General features: G+C 44.2%; 1 protein-coding gene across 1 annotated transcript; it reads left to right on the top strand.

The window, feature by feature from the left end:
* The first annotated feature begins 2282 nt into the window (after positions 1-2282).
* Positions 2283-9766, top strand: LYSMD3 (LysM domain containing 3). Its single transcript, XM_069964653.1, has 3 exons — positions 2283-2426; positions 5848-6128; positions 8316-9766. The coding sequence occupies exons 2-3, from the start codon at positions 5859-5861 to the stop codon at positions 8817-8819; spliced, it is 774 nt and encodes a 257-aa protein (XP_069820754.1). The 5' UTR covers positions 2283-2426; positions 5848-5858; the 3' UTR covers positions 8820-9766.
* The last annotated feature ends 6090 nt before the right edge of the window (positions 9767-15856 follow it).

Genomic DNA, 15856 nt, shown 5'->3' with positions numbered 1-15856 from the left:
ACACCTGGTGTAAAATGCCCCCAGCAACCAATCACAGCTCCTCTTATATTTTACCAGAGCTGAAAGCTGAGCTGTGATTGGTTGTTGTGGGCAGTTTACACCAGGTGTATATTTACACCCTTTCATAAATCTCCCTATTCTGTACAATGTGTCCAACCTTATCTGATACATCAGGGGTGGGGAACCTCCGGCAGCAACGGGCCCCTGAGACCCCCAGATGCGGCCCGCGGCTCTCCTGTGATGTGCGCTGCTCTGGTGGGGCAGGAGTCGGCATACATAGCATCCTTCTGTGTCTGTGACGGCTTCTTCCCCACCGGAGCAGCGCACGTCTTTTGTCTCCTGAGGGCCGCGCGCGATTACGTCATTTCATCGCGCGCCGCCTGCAGGAGAAGATGGGCACAGATTGGGGGGTTAGCTAGACTACCAGGGCATCACTGGGGGGTTAACTGTGACCAGCAGGGACATCACTGGGGGTTAACTATGACCAGCAGGGACATCACTGGGGGATTAACTATGACCAGCAGGGACATCACTGGGGGATTAAAGGGAACCTGTCACCCCCCGTACTGGGGTGACAGGCTCCCGACCCCCCGTTAGAGACCCCTATACTTACCTAATCCCGCCGGGTCCCGCTTCTGGATTCGGTCGGGTCCCGGAGATCCCCGGCGCGCGCGCTGACAGATGAGTCCAACGCTCATAGAGAATGACGGAGCGCTGGACTCTCCTGTCATTCTCTATGGGTGTTGGACTCATCTCTCAGCGCGCGCGCCGGGCTGCAGCGGCTGAGATCTCCGGGACCCGACCGAATCCAGAAGCGGGACCCGGCGGGATGAGGTAAGTATAGGGGTCTCTAACGGGGGTCGGGAGCCTGTCACCCCGGCACAGGGGGTGACAGGTTCCCTTTAAGGAGGATGAACCATCAGGTACATCCTCTTTAACCTGACACAGTGATAGAACGGTGCAGTCACGGGCAAGCCGATGTTGCAGACCGTTTTTTGAACCACGGCCCAGTTCCCGTGTACGGCGCCTTTCTAGCCACGGTTACCGGCCGGTGCTCAAGCACCGGAGGCCGGCCTGCCCCCAGTGGGAGGGAATTCCCTCCCCTCTACGACGCGGCTCCCTTGATTCTAACGGAGCCGCGTCATAGAGGGGAGGGAATCCCCTCCCACTGGGGGCAGGGAGGCTGGCCTCCGGTGCTTGAGCACCGGCCGGTAACCGTGGTTGGAACGGCGCCGTACACTGAAACCGGGCCGTGGTTCGAAAAATGGACAGCGGCATCGGCTTGCCCGTGATGGCGCCGTTCTACCCCTGAATCAGATTAAAGAGGATGTACCTGATGGTAAACCCTCTTTAACTATGACTAGCAGGGGCATCATTGGGGGGGTAAACTAGACTACCAAGGTCATTACTGGGGGGTTAACTAGACTACCAGGGACATCAATAAGGGGTTAACTACAGCTACCAGGGGCATCACTGGGGGGTTAATTCTGGCTACCGGGCATCACTAAGGATTCACATCAGGTACAAGGGGCATCACAGAGGGTTAACTACAATAGCAGGGGCACTAGGGTAACAATACTATGCCTTGCCCTGGGTGCTGTGCACCCACGTTATCCCACACACAGTATAACATTGGGTGCGGCCCTCAAATTATTTTATTAATGCCCGAATGCCCCCGACAGGGTAAAGGTTCCCCACCCCTGTGTTACATTCTTTCACAATATAAATCCATTATTTATATGGAAACCCCTCAATGAAATTCACCCCAAAAGCATCTGATCTGCCAACACAGACACATATAACATAGAAATCTCCTGAGTATGGCTGGTGGCACTCAAGTAAGGATATGACAATCCAGCAGAGAAGCTAAGGAAGGACAGATCTGTAAGGTTATAGTGTGCGCCATAGTGAGTACTGTTCCCACATATATTTGGCTTCCATATTGGGCAGTGCACTATTATTTCACATTTCATTATGGACAAGTTTCCCCTTTGCACTGCTCCTACTGTTGTGTCTGTCAGAGAATGATGAGAGTTGTAGTTTTTGCAATAGTTCGCTAGACACAGGTTTAATAACAGGTGGTTTGCAGGAGCTGCAAACTACCAAATCTATTACACAGACTTGTTAGTTCTTGAATAACCTATCATCTCTACGTTTGCTGGCTGCACTTAGCAACCGGCTCAATGGCTCAGGTAAACAATCCTGCTGCCCACACTAAACATGGCGCCCGGCCGACTTTGTCGTATTACGTCGCGCGCACGCTCAAGAATGGGGGCGGAAACTTCACGGCTTGCGGACGTGGCTTGAGGGGTGCGCGCCTACCCGGTCGGCTTTGGCTGCACGCGGCGGGGGCGCGCAGGTAGGACAGCTGAGTGGACGGTGGCCGAGATGAGTCCTGCCAAGAGAGCGGAGGCTGCGAGATGAAGGTGAGAGTGGGCAGTGCCAGGGGATGTCAGGGCACCTGCTGTCCTGTAGAGATCTGTAGTGGCCACTGAGCGAGGGACGGAGTGTGGGCTAATCCAGTCCAGTGTATGTGAGGGGAGATCAGTGCCCAGTGTTATCCCCTTACTAAGTCTCTATCTTCTGCTTTCAGCCCTGATACTCAGGAGGAACTTTTTTTTTTTTTTTTTTTTTTTTAACAAAACTTTATTTGACATGTTTTCTCTGTAGGTGATTCTTAAATAAATTTCTGGGAGACACATACATTTCCAGGCTCTTGGATGAGCACCATCACTCCTAGCAGCTGTACATAGGATGACACTGTCACATTGTGTGTAATGCTGCCACACTCCTCCTTGGTGCAGGGTGATGCACTGCTGCCGCCTGTCAGGGAAGGGATACAGGTTCAGCCTGTCCTCCCTCTGCTGCGGTTTACACTTAATGGGAGGATCCATTATAATCCCCAACCTGTGGCTCTCTAGCTGTTTCAGAACTACAACTCCCAGCATGCCGGAGCGGCTGAGGGCTCTCTGGCCATGCTAGGAGTTATACAGCAGCTGGAGAGATCACTGTAGGGTACAGGACTGGTGGGTGACAGCCGTAACTCATCCACTCCCCTTCTAATGTAACCTGCACAGATCAGCAAATTATCTGTTGTGTCTTTTGTTTTTATTTCTAAAGTTTGTTTTGTAAACGACAATTGTACCTGTGATCTTTGATGTTATGTAAACATATAGAATGATCATCCAGACCAGGGGTGTATATAGGTGTGCACCATGTTTCTGTGATATCGCACCCCTAGGCTGTGTGTACGTTCATACACGGTATTTTAAGTTGTAAAATGTCCATTTTTATGGCATGAAAAAAATCCCCCCCAAAAAAAAAAAAAAAATCTGCTTTATAACACCCCCCCCCCCCCAACATGACTCTCTCCCCTTAGGCCTTATTCACACGTTCCGTAATTTACGGATCCGTATTTACGTATCCGAGTTAGTGCACATTGAAGTCTATTGGGCTATTCACACGATCAGTAGCAGAAATGGATGAAAATCAATCCGTAAAAAAAAAAGGACATGTCCTAGTGCGGACCCTTTTTTTTTGCGGATCCTCTCATTGAAATCAATTGGTTACGGATTGTTTACGGATTGTAACATGTTGGCATCCGTATTTCCGCAAAAAAATCCGGATGAAGTGCATTGAAAAGCAATGAGTAGTAAAAAAAAATGGAATTACGGAAATACGGATGGAATACGGATGGAATACGGATGTCCAATCCGCAATTTCTCACGGGTTGTTTCAGGACCAGAAAAAAATACTGAACGTGTGCATAAGGCCTTAGGCTTATATTAATGTCCTTACCCTAGCTTTCACACCCCTTTTCCGATAATGTTTTATCCTATCTAAGGCCACGTTCACACAACGTATAACTTGAATTAAACAACGGCCGTTATTTAAAGGAGTAGTGCGGCGCTAACAAATATTCACAAAATAACACACATTACAAAGTAACACAACGTTGTAATGTATGTTGTGTATGTGAATGTCCCCCCCCCCTCCCACGCTAAACCTGGAAGTGTGGCGCATTATACTCACCTGATTCGTGTCACCCCCCCCGGCCGCCATCTTGTGACAATGATTTAATCTTCGGGAGGCCAGACGAACCGCTGCAGCCGTCCTCATGCCGGCCCCCCTCTGCCGCGTCATCAGCTGCTCAGCCGCGATTGGCTGAGCTTAGTTATGCTCAGCCAATCACGGCTGAGCAGCTGATGACGCGGCAGAGGGGGGCCAGCATGAAGGAGGGCTGGTGCGGTCTGGCCGGCCTCTCGAAGACGAGGTCATTGTCCCCAAGATGGCGGCCGGGGTCGACACGAATCAGGTGAGTATAATGCACCACACTTCCGGGGGTGGGGGGGACACGGGGAAGGGGGCCATTCACTAACATAACATACATTACAAAGTTGTATAACTTTGTAATGTGTTATTCAGTGAATAATTTTCTAACGCCGCACTACCCCTTTAATCACTGTGGCCGATCAATTTACTTACACATTGATCTCATGCGGCCGTACAGAAAACTGAAATCTCAGTGCAGTGCAGACAATGCAAAGTGCCCTTCAGCTGAGGTGAACTTCACTGACAGCGGCCGTTCAATGACACGGCCACGTCACAGAACGGCCGCTGTCATACCTTGTGTGAACCTGGCTTGAACATTAAAACTAAAAAAAAAAACTAAAAAAAAAATATATATATATATATATATATGTCTAGAGTAAAAGGTGTAGATAGTTCAAATAGCAAAACCCTTATGTTTTGGGAAATGATAAAAATAAATATTAAAATTTTTTGGACTGATCACACAAAGTGTGTGTGTGTGGGGGGGGGATAAATAGTCTAAAAGAAGGACAGTCATTGCAACACTACTTTTATTTTTGCAGAAGTTATAATAATTCTCTTAAATTATGCCAGAAATGTAAATGATAAATGTATAAATGCCCCCAATTTTGGCCTGACACTAAGAAGTCTTTGACCCCTATTTGACCCCTCTTTGACCATCCTACATTTTGTTATGACTCGGTAACTTTGTGCTATAGTTCTGGGTTGTTGAACATTATGCTTTGTGATGTAAATAGTAGTAAGTACTGAGCAGAGCTGGGTTGTTGTGGTGTAAACCTGTATTTCATGTTTGCAGCTCACAGTTATGTGTAAGTCCTAAGGGTACAGTCCCACCATGGGGGGCAGCATTCAAATAAATTGTTATATCCAAGCCTGGTATAGAATTTTGGCTTCCAGACTCTCTAGCACTGGTGAATATTTGCCTTTAGATTACAATTATTAAAGTGTTCCTGGCGTTTAGAAAAACATGTCATAGAGACACGTCAAGCGTTTTGATTGGTCCAGGTCTAATAGTTCAGACCCGTTCAGATTGTGATGACAAGTGGGGATAGGACCGTGCTGCAGCACAGTCTGCTCCCCGCTCTGTGTCAGTGAGTCAGGCTCCATAGACTTACATTATGAGCCCGACTCATCACATGACACAAAACTGCTTAGCGTGGCCTTCTCCTGGTTTCTTCTCACGATCGGTACAGGTCTAAACTATCAGGCCTGGAGCAATCAAAACCTTTGACATAACTAAAGTTTGTATTTCCAAACGACAGTGACAGTTAAAAAAAAGTGTATATATCATTTATTTTTTTTTGAGATGAACGAACCTCAAGCCTTAGCATACAGCATTTGATTACCAGTGGCTAAAGAACTTGGATGAAGCTTTTAGGGAGTCCTGCAAAACATAGACACAGGCTATGGATGCAGTATGCATTGCTAAAAAAAAAAAAAAAAAGCTAGGTTACTTGTTGGATATAGAATTCTACTTGTATTTCTAACACATAGATTTATTTCTCTATCCTGCAGTTGAGCTAAAGATGGCCAGCAGACATGAGTCTCGGAGTTACCTGAAGCCGTCTTCGGTGTCGTCCACAACATCAGGACATAGCTATCACTTTGCATCCATGGCCAACTCCGAGAATGATGTGTCAGAAGAAGAGGCAGAGGAGTATGAGCTACGACCACGAGGAAGAGAGAAGACTAGAAGAAGCACGTCAAGAGAACGTCTTGATGATATTATATTTATAAATAAGGACATTATTGAAGGGGACACCTTAAATTCATTAGCCCTACAGCACTGTTGTACTGTAAGTACTGACACATGGTTAAGCATCCATTTGCAGTGTGTTGTGTGTATTGCTATACAGTGGTACCTCGGTTCTCAAACTGTTTGGAACTCAAACAGTATTTTCAAGGAAAGTTTGCTTTGGTCATCAAACTGTTGCTCGGTTCTCAAACACTTTTCGGGCCCCCAGTATTGATATACTCGGTTTCTGAACGTTTTTGCGAGCATTGATGGTGGGTTTTACCTGGTGAGTTTAGCACTGGTGAGGCTTCACATATAGTACAGTACTATATGTAGGGGGACTCTATACAGTAAAGGATGAGTGAGAAGTTAGTGACTACTGTACTATAATTGCTGGTTTTATTAAATGTTTCTTGTGTATAATGTCCTGTACAGTATATGGTGCTTTTCTGTAATGTACTGTAGAGATTTAACTGGGCACTTTTCAATGTAATATATGGGTACTGTGGGTAATTATTGGTGGGCGCTGGAACCAATTAAACACGTTTACATTATTTCCTATGGGAAGACACTGCTCGGTTCTCAAATTGCCTTCTGGAATCAATTAAGTTCGAGAACTGAGGTACCACTGTGGGTGTGGGTGTGTGTGTGTGTGTGATTATATATATATATATATATATATATATATATATATATATATATATATATATATATATATATATATATATATATATATATATATATAATCAATGATGTGTAGTTAAAATCGATATCTCCAGTGTAATGTAGATAAGTTCTTAACAGTAAAATATAAATGGTTGCACTATTTAAAGTACTTGAAAGCAACTTTCAACGTGTTCTCAGACATGTGAAAAGTTTCTGATCGCACAGAGTCACTCCTGAAATTTGCTGTAATCCCCATCTCTCCGGCTGTAAATTAAATCCAACTCATTTGCTCCATTAAAGTCTATGGAGCTAATGATTTGGATTTCCCTGTGCACTCCCTCCACCTGTATCACAGGATCTCAGGACCCAGTGTGTACAGTAACTTTTCAGTAATCTGAGAACATGACAGAATTTACTGGGAATGATCATAATGCTTTAATTTTTTCCTACTTACTTCTCAGCTCCTAATGTAGTTTTAAATATTAAAATTTTTTTGTGTTTCTACATTGTAGAAAATTGTCTTTAGTTTTTAGGAAACTGTCCACTAGCTGCTGCGTACAGATCTGTTTTATTTTTTTCACATGAAGGGGTTTTCCCTACTCCGAAAGTTATTCCTTATACGCATGATAGAGATAACAAACTGATCGGTAGTGGTCTGACCACTGGGACACAGTGGAGAAAATATTGTCCCATGAATAAATGGAGCATGAAGAACACTCCATTTATATGGGGACAAGTTTCCTGCATTCTCTGTGTTGGAGGGGGTCCCACAGGTTAGACCCCCACCCTTCAGCTTGTCATCCCCTATATACAAGATAGGGGATAGCCAGCTGAACAGTGAAGATCTGGCCACTGTTGCCCCTACCATTCCTAATAATTTCCTTAAAGGGAACCAATCACTCCAAAAATGCCTGGGAAGCTATACGTATGGTGTTAAGAGGCCCCCTGCAATGTTTCCAATTGTGACACCTATAAGTTTCACACATACCCCCTAAAAATAACGTTTGCAAATGTCCCATTTCCCACACTGTATGCAGATTACATCAACTAGTCATGTGGGTGTTCCTCAGCACTGAACTACTCACTGATGGCGCGCTCAACTTGACTGCAATCCTGCCCTCTCTGGAGATAGCAGTGCCCAGGGATGACCACTCTGGGCATGATTCTCAATGCAGCAGCCTGCTGCACATCATATAGGCCATCTGAGGTAGATACTCCCAGACAGGCGGGATTGCAGCCAAGTTGAGCGTGCTATGGGTGACTAGGTCAACGCTAAGGAACGCACAGTCGATTGCAGGGGCATTTCTGGATTTCCTTGCAAAGTCTGCAGCTGCATGGAAGTCATGAGGTTTCAATAAAGGAGAGCCGGCTTGTGGTGAGAGCCCAACTTACTTTTCAGAGATACATGTGCTAAAGAAAAAAAAATTAAATGTGTCTGACCATGAAAGAAGAACCCTGTCCTGATCTTGAATTAGTTCTCAATACTGTCATGTGTCTCCTAGATGTAGCCCTGCAAAAATTCATATGCCTGTATCATGTAGTCTGTATGTAACGTCTGCTCATATCACTTTATTGCACGCAGGTTGCAGACCTCAAGAGAGCCAACAACCTCATCAATGAACAGGACTTTTTTGCATTACGTTCAATAAAAATTCCAGTAAAGAGGTTCAGTTTACTGACAGAAACGCATTTCTCCCCAAAAGGAAAGATTTCAAGGACTGCACCCGCCCAACTTCTTCTAGAAGACCAGCAACCCTACCTAGCTCTTGATGCACTTTCTACCGAGACAGTTGATTCTTTCTTACAAGAAGTAGACCGGGACATTGAACACATTGTGCGGGTGACTGACATGAAGAAGGAAAATCTACATGAAGTGGTTTCTGCTTTAAGCCAAGATCCTCATTTTGAAATTGAGCCCAAAGTGGTCCGACAAAAAGATCCCTATCATGGAGCGGACTGGGGGCTGGGCTGGTGGACGGCGGTCGTGATCATGGTCATTGTGGGAATAATCACTCCAGTATTCTATTTTCTTTATTACGAGGTTCTAAATAAGGAACCTCCCTCTAATTCATCCCATGGAGGTTGATGTTTGCAAAATAGCGTTACTTAATAGTTTTATAGTGCAATAAACCTGTGAGACAGAACCATGTCATGAGAAGAGGACAGCTGAGCAGTCACTTTAAGGACCTATCCACAAGGCATATTGCAGCTCCTTTGTAGAGGTGCAGGAAGAAAAAGTCATTTGGACTTTATATAGGGGGAGATTTATCAAACATTGTGTAAAGTGAAACTGGCCCAGTTGCCCCTAGCAATCAATCAGATTACACCTTTTATTCCTCACAGACTCTTAGGAAAATGAAAGGTGGAATCTGATTGGTTGCTAGGGGCAACTGAGCCAGTTTCACTTCACACCATGTTTGATAAATCTCCCCCTATGTATGCAGTTATTCCCTTTTAGAGGAATTGATTTAGGAAAGAATATAAATAAAGACTCCAAATCCACCAAAGCCTGTACGGCTCCCTACATATGGAACTGTACATGCTCCATTTACATCGCTCACATCCATGTGCATTAGACTTTTACAGTCTACCACGGTTCATTTGGATCCAGTTTACATCACTATAGGGTTCTATGTTAATTTAGATTTTGGTTCAGTACAACCATGGAAGTTTGGGTATGGCTGGCACAATATGGTGGCTAAAATGCTGCCACTTTATGGTGAAGTAAAACCAGACTGAAGTCGCAAGATGAGTGGATGTCTTTTTAGAGCTTGTTTACATGGCTTTATATGTGCTCTTTGTTTCTTTCCATATTTTTTGGGGGGAAAAAATAAGAGGGAAACATAGGCCTCGAATACACATATGTAAAGCAATAATAACCCTTGGAGATAGGATTCTTATGTGTGGATGATGTTTAGCATTGCAGTGCAATTGCTCCTGTGTGTGTGGTTTATTTTTGTACATGCTGCCAAATCTACACTGTGGAGAATAACCACTTGTATTTTATATTTCTTATCATACTAAAGTCTATGAGCTACCATTTCAAACGTGTGTGTTTTGTTTTCATGTATTCAGTCTCTGGTTTGTATCAACCTTGTGAGCCACTTTAAGGGTGCGTTACACAACGCTTTTTGCAGTGAAACCTGCTGGTATGCTCGGTACAATTACAGTCTTTGGTTTTGAATTCTTGCAGTGGATTTTTAGGGTCATAGACTATAATAGTTACTGAGCATAGTAGTGGATTTCACTGCAAAGCTAGCACAGTGAAATCTGCTGTGAATGCAGGGGAGCATGGAGAAGACATCAGGGAGAGGTAATGTATGAACTTTATTGTTTTCTTTACACAGTCATCAGCCCAGCGGACGATGATTTTAGGTCAGGACCTAAAGACACGATCAGTCAATGATTGTCATTAACTGATTGTTGTCTTTATTACACAGACTTTAGACTAACGGTGATGTCTCCTCTGTGATATTGTAATAGAAATTACCACTGGGTTGACCCTATCTCAGGTTCACAGACCTGTAGATCCTTCTGTATTTTGGAATATATTTATTACACAGAGCAATAATCTGCCGAATAGGCCTGATTTGGCAGATTATTGCTCAGTGTAATAACACATTTGAACAGATCCTGCTTAAGTCTGCAAGTCCTGAGCAAAGCCATGCCCACAAGTGATTAGTGGCTGTACAATCTTTTGGCGACATCGTGCAACTAATGGCCACTGCATGCGTGTGTGTGTGGTTTTGCAGATGTATGTCAATCACAACTTGGCCTGGCAACACAACCCTCCCTCTTCAAGCAGAAAGAAAGTTATTGGCTTGTGTCAGCATGGAGCTGGAAGTGGACTGTCTGGGAGTTGTAACATCATAGATTCCAGGACAACCCCTTTAAGAAATTTTAAAACAGTAAATGTCAGTTTTAGCGCCCAAGAATAAATAATAAATCTGAATAATTAATCGTCCTAAAAGTTATTTAATCTTCCACCAGGTAAGATGTAAAATGCTTCTCTCTCTTCATCTCACCTCTCTTGGTGTTTTCTGCTACTGTACTCAAGTATCACACTCCAGATTTAAGGATAGAAAGTGCACCTCTTCATGCACTCAGATAATAGCATGTACAACACTAGCAGCATCCTGCAAGTATGATCTGTTGTGGGTACTTCAGGGCCAGAGTTGAAAAACACTTTTGTAGGGCAATGTAAAGAAGCAAGCTTCATCATGTTAAACTCAGGTGTAGCAGAGGAAATCCAAAGAAACATTTGCCAGATTAAATGACTAAAATGAAATCATAGGAATGTCTGTCTTCTGTATAGATTCCATACATTGCTATGCATGATTCACAGAATTGATTTGGGAGTCAAAATGCTGAAGCCTAAGGGTCATTTTACAAAGACAGAATATCTGACAGAGCTTTGAAGCCAAAACCAGGAATGAATTTGAAAAGAGGAGAAATATCAGTCTTTCCTTTATGACCTGTTCTCTGTTTATAGTCTGTTTCTGGCTTTGGCTTCAATAATATGGCATATTCTGGCCTGAGTCAGTTCTCTCTCAGTTTAAGGACCTTTTGTACAGCCCAGTTGTCAGGACTGAATGACTGCTCATGGATCATTTATGTAGCCTTTAACATCCATTATTGTTGGTAGCACATCTCCCTGTGTAAACAGACAATGGTTTTATAGGGCCACATAATGGATGCTATCATCTGGTGGAAGAGTGTTTGCTCATTTATCCACCGATACCTGTGCCCTTTACACAGAGCAGCAGTCAGGCTGTTTTCCACTATAAAATGTATAAAATGGCCTTATCACTACACTGAGATTTTTTTATAGCACTGCTGATTTCTTTTCTCTCTATTGGTTTACCATTGTAGCCCACTGGATATAACTTGGTGTATTCCTTTGGATTACAGCTGTACTTTCAAAATCGCTTTATAATTACTTGAGTGAATTGCTGTTGATCTATATTTGTATCACTTTTCTGATTTCTAATCTAATTTAAAGGGGTTATCCAGTGCTACAAAAACATGGCCACTTTCCTTCAGAAACAACACGACTCTTGTCTCCAGTTCAGGTGTGGTTTGCAATTAAGCTCCATTTACTTCAATGGATCTGAGCAGACAAACCCCGCCCAATCTGGAGACAAGTGTGGGGCTGTCTCTGGAAGAAAGTGGCCATGTTTTTGTAGCGCTGGATAACCCCTTTAATAGAATGATATCAAAATCTCTTGGAGATCACTCATTAGAAAAAAAAAGTCTGACTACATATTGTCTAGTTGTGTCCCTAGTTTCAAGGGTTATTATTATTATTATTTTTTCCTAACTGTGCTCAGGCTGCTGATAAAGAAAAAAAAAAGAAAATTATACTTACCTTCCCTGCTCCATGTGCATTAGACTTTTACAGTCTACTACTATCTTCATGGTGTCTGTCCCTACTGCACAGCACTTACTGTTTCGGAACGAGGACCTACTCACTCAGCCAATCATTGACTAAGGCTGGACACCACGGTCACTGATTGGCTCAGCAGGCAGGTTCTTGTGCTGACACCGACACAGGGTAGTGGTATGCAACAAGGACCAACACAGTAAAAGGGGTCCAAAACGCAGTGCAGATATAGGAGGAAAAAGAGGTTTAACTAACTTTAACTTTAACTTAGGTTTATCTAAGTAAAGATTGCTCACCTTGCTGGTTAGCTTACTTGATACTCACTGGGTCCCTTATCAGATCCTGGTACCAGCATACGAGATATGCTCACTCTTTGGTCTCAGGGGTGGCTTGCCTCAGGTAGAGATTTGCTGAGCAGACATTCCCACCATGCTAAGGTAGGACCAGAGGATCGGCAGGGACTTTGTAATCAATGGAATGGTTGTGGTGAAGGATCAGTGAGGTCATTAAAGCGTAACTGTCATTTCAAGGTAATTTTTCTGAAAACAAATATCTACAGTACAAGTGATTTTAAGAAACTCTGTAAAAGGTTTTATTTTCTAAAAGAGTTTCCTTCTGTACTGAAAAAGCTGATTTCCTAGCTCCCCCCTGACTTCAGAAGAAGCAGGATTTCTGAGGGGAGGGGCTTAGAGGAGCGAGTGAGCGCGGAGCAGTCCTGCACAGCACAATATCCTGTAATCTTCTCTCAGCAAGTTCCTAGATAAGCACTGACTTTTCTGACCCCTGAATCCAGTGTTTTAGGTGCCCAGACAATCTACAAACAGCTGACCTTCATGTCTCCTCTTCCTGCTCCCTCATCTCTTTCGGCCCCTTCCCTCTTCATGGGGATATAATGGAGACAGCAGAACCAGTCTTCACTGGCTTCTCTGTAATGAAGACGGCTTTGCCTGATAATGAACAGACAAGAGGGGAGGGGAGGCCTAAAAATTGCTCCTTGAGTACAGAAAGAGGCTTTTTTGCTTCATAAAATAGAGTTTCTTCAAATTGCTTATGCTACTAATTTCTGTAAAAAAAAAAGACAGTTACGCTTTAATGATTATTTTTTTTTAACCCAGTCTGTCCCTTTAAAGAGAAATAAAACTGCCAGACAACCTCTGCAGCAATAAAAAGAATAGTCACACCACCCTGCGATGGTTTGTTTGTGACCGTGCCAACATCGTGGACGTTTACCTGCACCGACCATTCTCTGGGGTTTCTTGTGGTTCCTGTGACCCTTCTCGGACACTCTTCTGCATCTCTGCAACCATAACAGAAACTGAAATGATGATGTCTTATAAAAAAAAAAAAAACGGTGAAAAATGTATGCACTAGTGTCCCAAATTCATAAGGGAAGTCAGTAATTTAAGAATTTATTGAAAAAAATCTTAAAGGGAATCTGTCAGCACTTTTTCTGCTTCTGAGGTGCTGACATTGTGAGGAAGGTGTGTGTGTGTGTTACCTTTATTTTTCCAGTAGCTGCTGTATTTTTTCCACAATCTGATCCGTAACTTGCGGCACAAGTGCCAAAAAGGAGTCATGGTGCCGCGTTTTGTCCCGCCTCCCAAATACTTCCTCCTCCCAGCTTCACCTGAATATTTATTGCGGGCTGTCTCCGGCCTTCCTGGCGACGCCATCTGTCCCTGCGCATGCGCCGTTGACGGCAAAGGCCCCACGCGCACTTGTCAGTTCGTGCATGCGCCCTGGCTCTGTGCCGTGCGCGTGCTCCTGACGAACAATTCGTGCATGCGCCGTAGAGCGTCAGAGCAGTGCAGGCGCACTGTGTGCATCAACTGAGGGCTTAGGCTCCGGCCGGAATTGTTCATCGGGAGCGTATTCAGATATTCAGGTGAAGCTGGGAGGAGGAAGTAGTTAGGAGGCGGGACGAAGTGCGGCACAAACGCAGCACCATGACTCCTCTTTGGCACTTGTGCCGCAAGTTACTGATCAGATTGTGGAAAAAGTACAGCAGCTACTGGAAAAATAAAGGTAACACACACACACCTTCCTCACAATGTCAGCACCTCAGAAGCAGAAAAAGTGCTGACAGATTCCCTTTAACTCCTCCCTGTGAAAACACATTTTTTCATGTACATTTATGTTAGGTCCTTAAGGGTTAAGCTCGTCAGCCTGCAGTTTTGGTGGTGACATAGGAAATTACAGACATTTCCTTTCCCACTTGTGCCACCTAGTGATGCATTGCTGTATTGCAGCTCAGTACACAGCAGTATAACGTTAGTGTTTGGCTCTTTGCATGCAGCATTTTTTTTACTCTGTTTAACAGCACAGAAATAAATGAATAGAAATAGTAAAAGGAAGGGGGTGGGGGCATTAAATTCTCAAAGTGTAGGGCGGTTCTGTATTGATTACACACACCTGCCCACACTATAACACCACCAACAAAGGCAGCAGTGGCTGATGAATAGCGCTCTCTTTCTGTATTTTAGACAAACCTCGTAATCAAATCCACTGTGATTCACTATAAAAATCAAATAGACCAAAGGGAGGAACAGTATACTATTTATAGACAGCGGATAGAAGCTTCTGGTTAGGAGAAATGTTTGTGCACAAATCTGAATATTTATCCATATTTCCTAGAAAACCTCTGACTCAGCACTGAATGACTTCTACTTCTCCTCACTATGCCTATCATCTAATATAGTCATACAGATTTTTTATTATTTTTTTTTTCAGTGGAAGAAAATAAGATTACTTCTTCAAGAGAATCTCTCTGAAGATGTGATCTGATACGACAAAGCACGAAGCTTACAGCCCATGTACATGGCCTCACAGTTAGCAGATATAGACATGACTTTCATAAATGTCACATACCAGAAATAGTACGATTATAATGAATGGAAGGTGGAGAAGTTTAACATCCGGATAATCTTTCTGTGTAAATGGACCTTTACTCTTTTCATCTTAAGGCCCTATTCCACCAACAGATCTAACGACAGATTATCTGCCAAAGATTTGAAGCCAAACCCAGGAGTGGATTTGAAAAGAGGAGAAATCCAGTCTTTCCTTTATGACCTGATCTCTGTTTATAGTCTGTTCCTGGGTTTGGCTTCAAATCTTCAGCAGATAATCTGTCGTCAGATCTGTTGGTGGAATAGGGCCTTTATGGCCCTATTCCACGGGTCGTCATAGAGGAGCAAACGAGCGATGTCAGCGCTCGTTTGCTCCTCGTTCCCCGCTCGCTGCCGGGGGGGGGGGGGGATGGGCTGCCCGGGTGATCGCTGATCGTCCGTGCAGCCCATAGTATACAGCAGCTTCTGCTGCCAATGCTCCTATTCAACGGAGCGACGGCAGCAGATCGCTGCTATATCAGTCGCTTGTTTTTCAACATGTTGAAAAACAAGCGGCCGCAACGATCAGCCATCATGAACGATGTCTGCTAATTGTTGCACTCAGTTCCACGGGACGATTATCGTCCGTAGCAGCCGATATCAGCCGAATACGGACAATAATCGTTCCGTGGTATAGGGCCTTTAGTAAAGGGATTTTCCAGGGAAAACTCATCAGCTGTTCTGCACAGCCACAGTGCTCAGCTCCAGTGGCGGATTAAATGTACCCTGGGCCCCGGGCTGTCCACCCAACCTGGGCCCCCCTCCCCCGGTCAATCCGCCCACATTATAATCCACTACTGCCCTTCCCCCCCATGCTGTCCCCAATTAACAATGTTTGGTCCCTTGCACAGAGGA

This window comes from Dendropsophus ebraccatus, chromosome 3, assembly GCF_027789765.1.
Source record: "Dendropsophus ebraccatus isolate aDenEbr1 chromosome 3, aDenEbr1.pat, whole genome shotgun sequence".
Lineage (NCBI taxonomy): Eukaryota > Metazoa > Chordata > Amphibia > Anura > Hylidae > Dendropsophus > Dendropsophus ebraccatus.
Note: the sequence above shows the minus strand (reverse complement) of the source record. Positions and strands in the feature narration are given on the sequence as shown.

What these genes read in the sequence shown, in the direction of transcription:
- LYSMD3 (XM_069964653.1), top strand. Translation starts at nt 5,859, where the DNA reads ATGGCCAGCAGACATGAGTCTCGGAGTTACCTGAAGCCGTCTTCGGTG. An exon ending in CCCTACAGCACTGTTGTACT is followed by an intron (nt 6,129 to 8,315) that starts GTAAGTACTGAC and finishes TATTGCACGCAG; the next exon opens with GTTGCAGACCTCAAGAGAGC.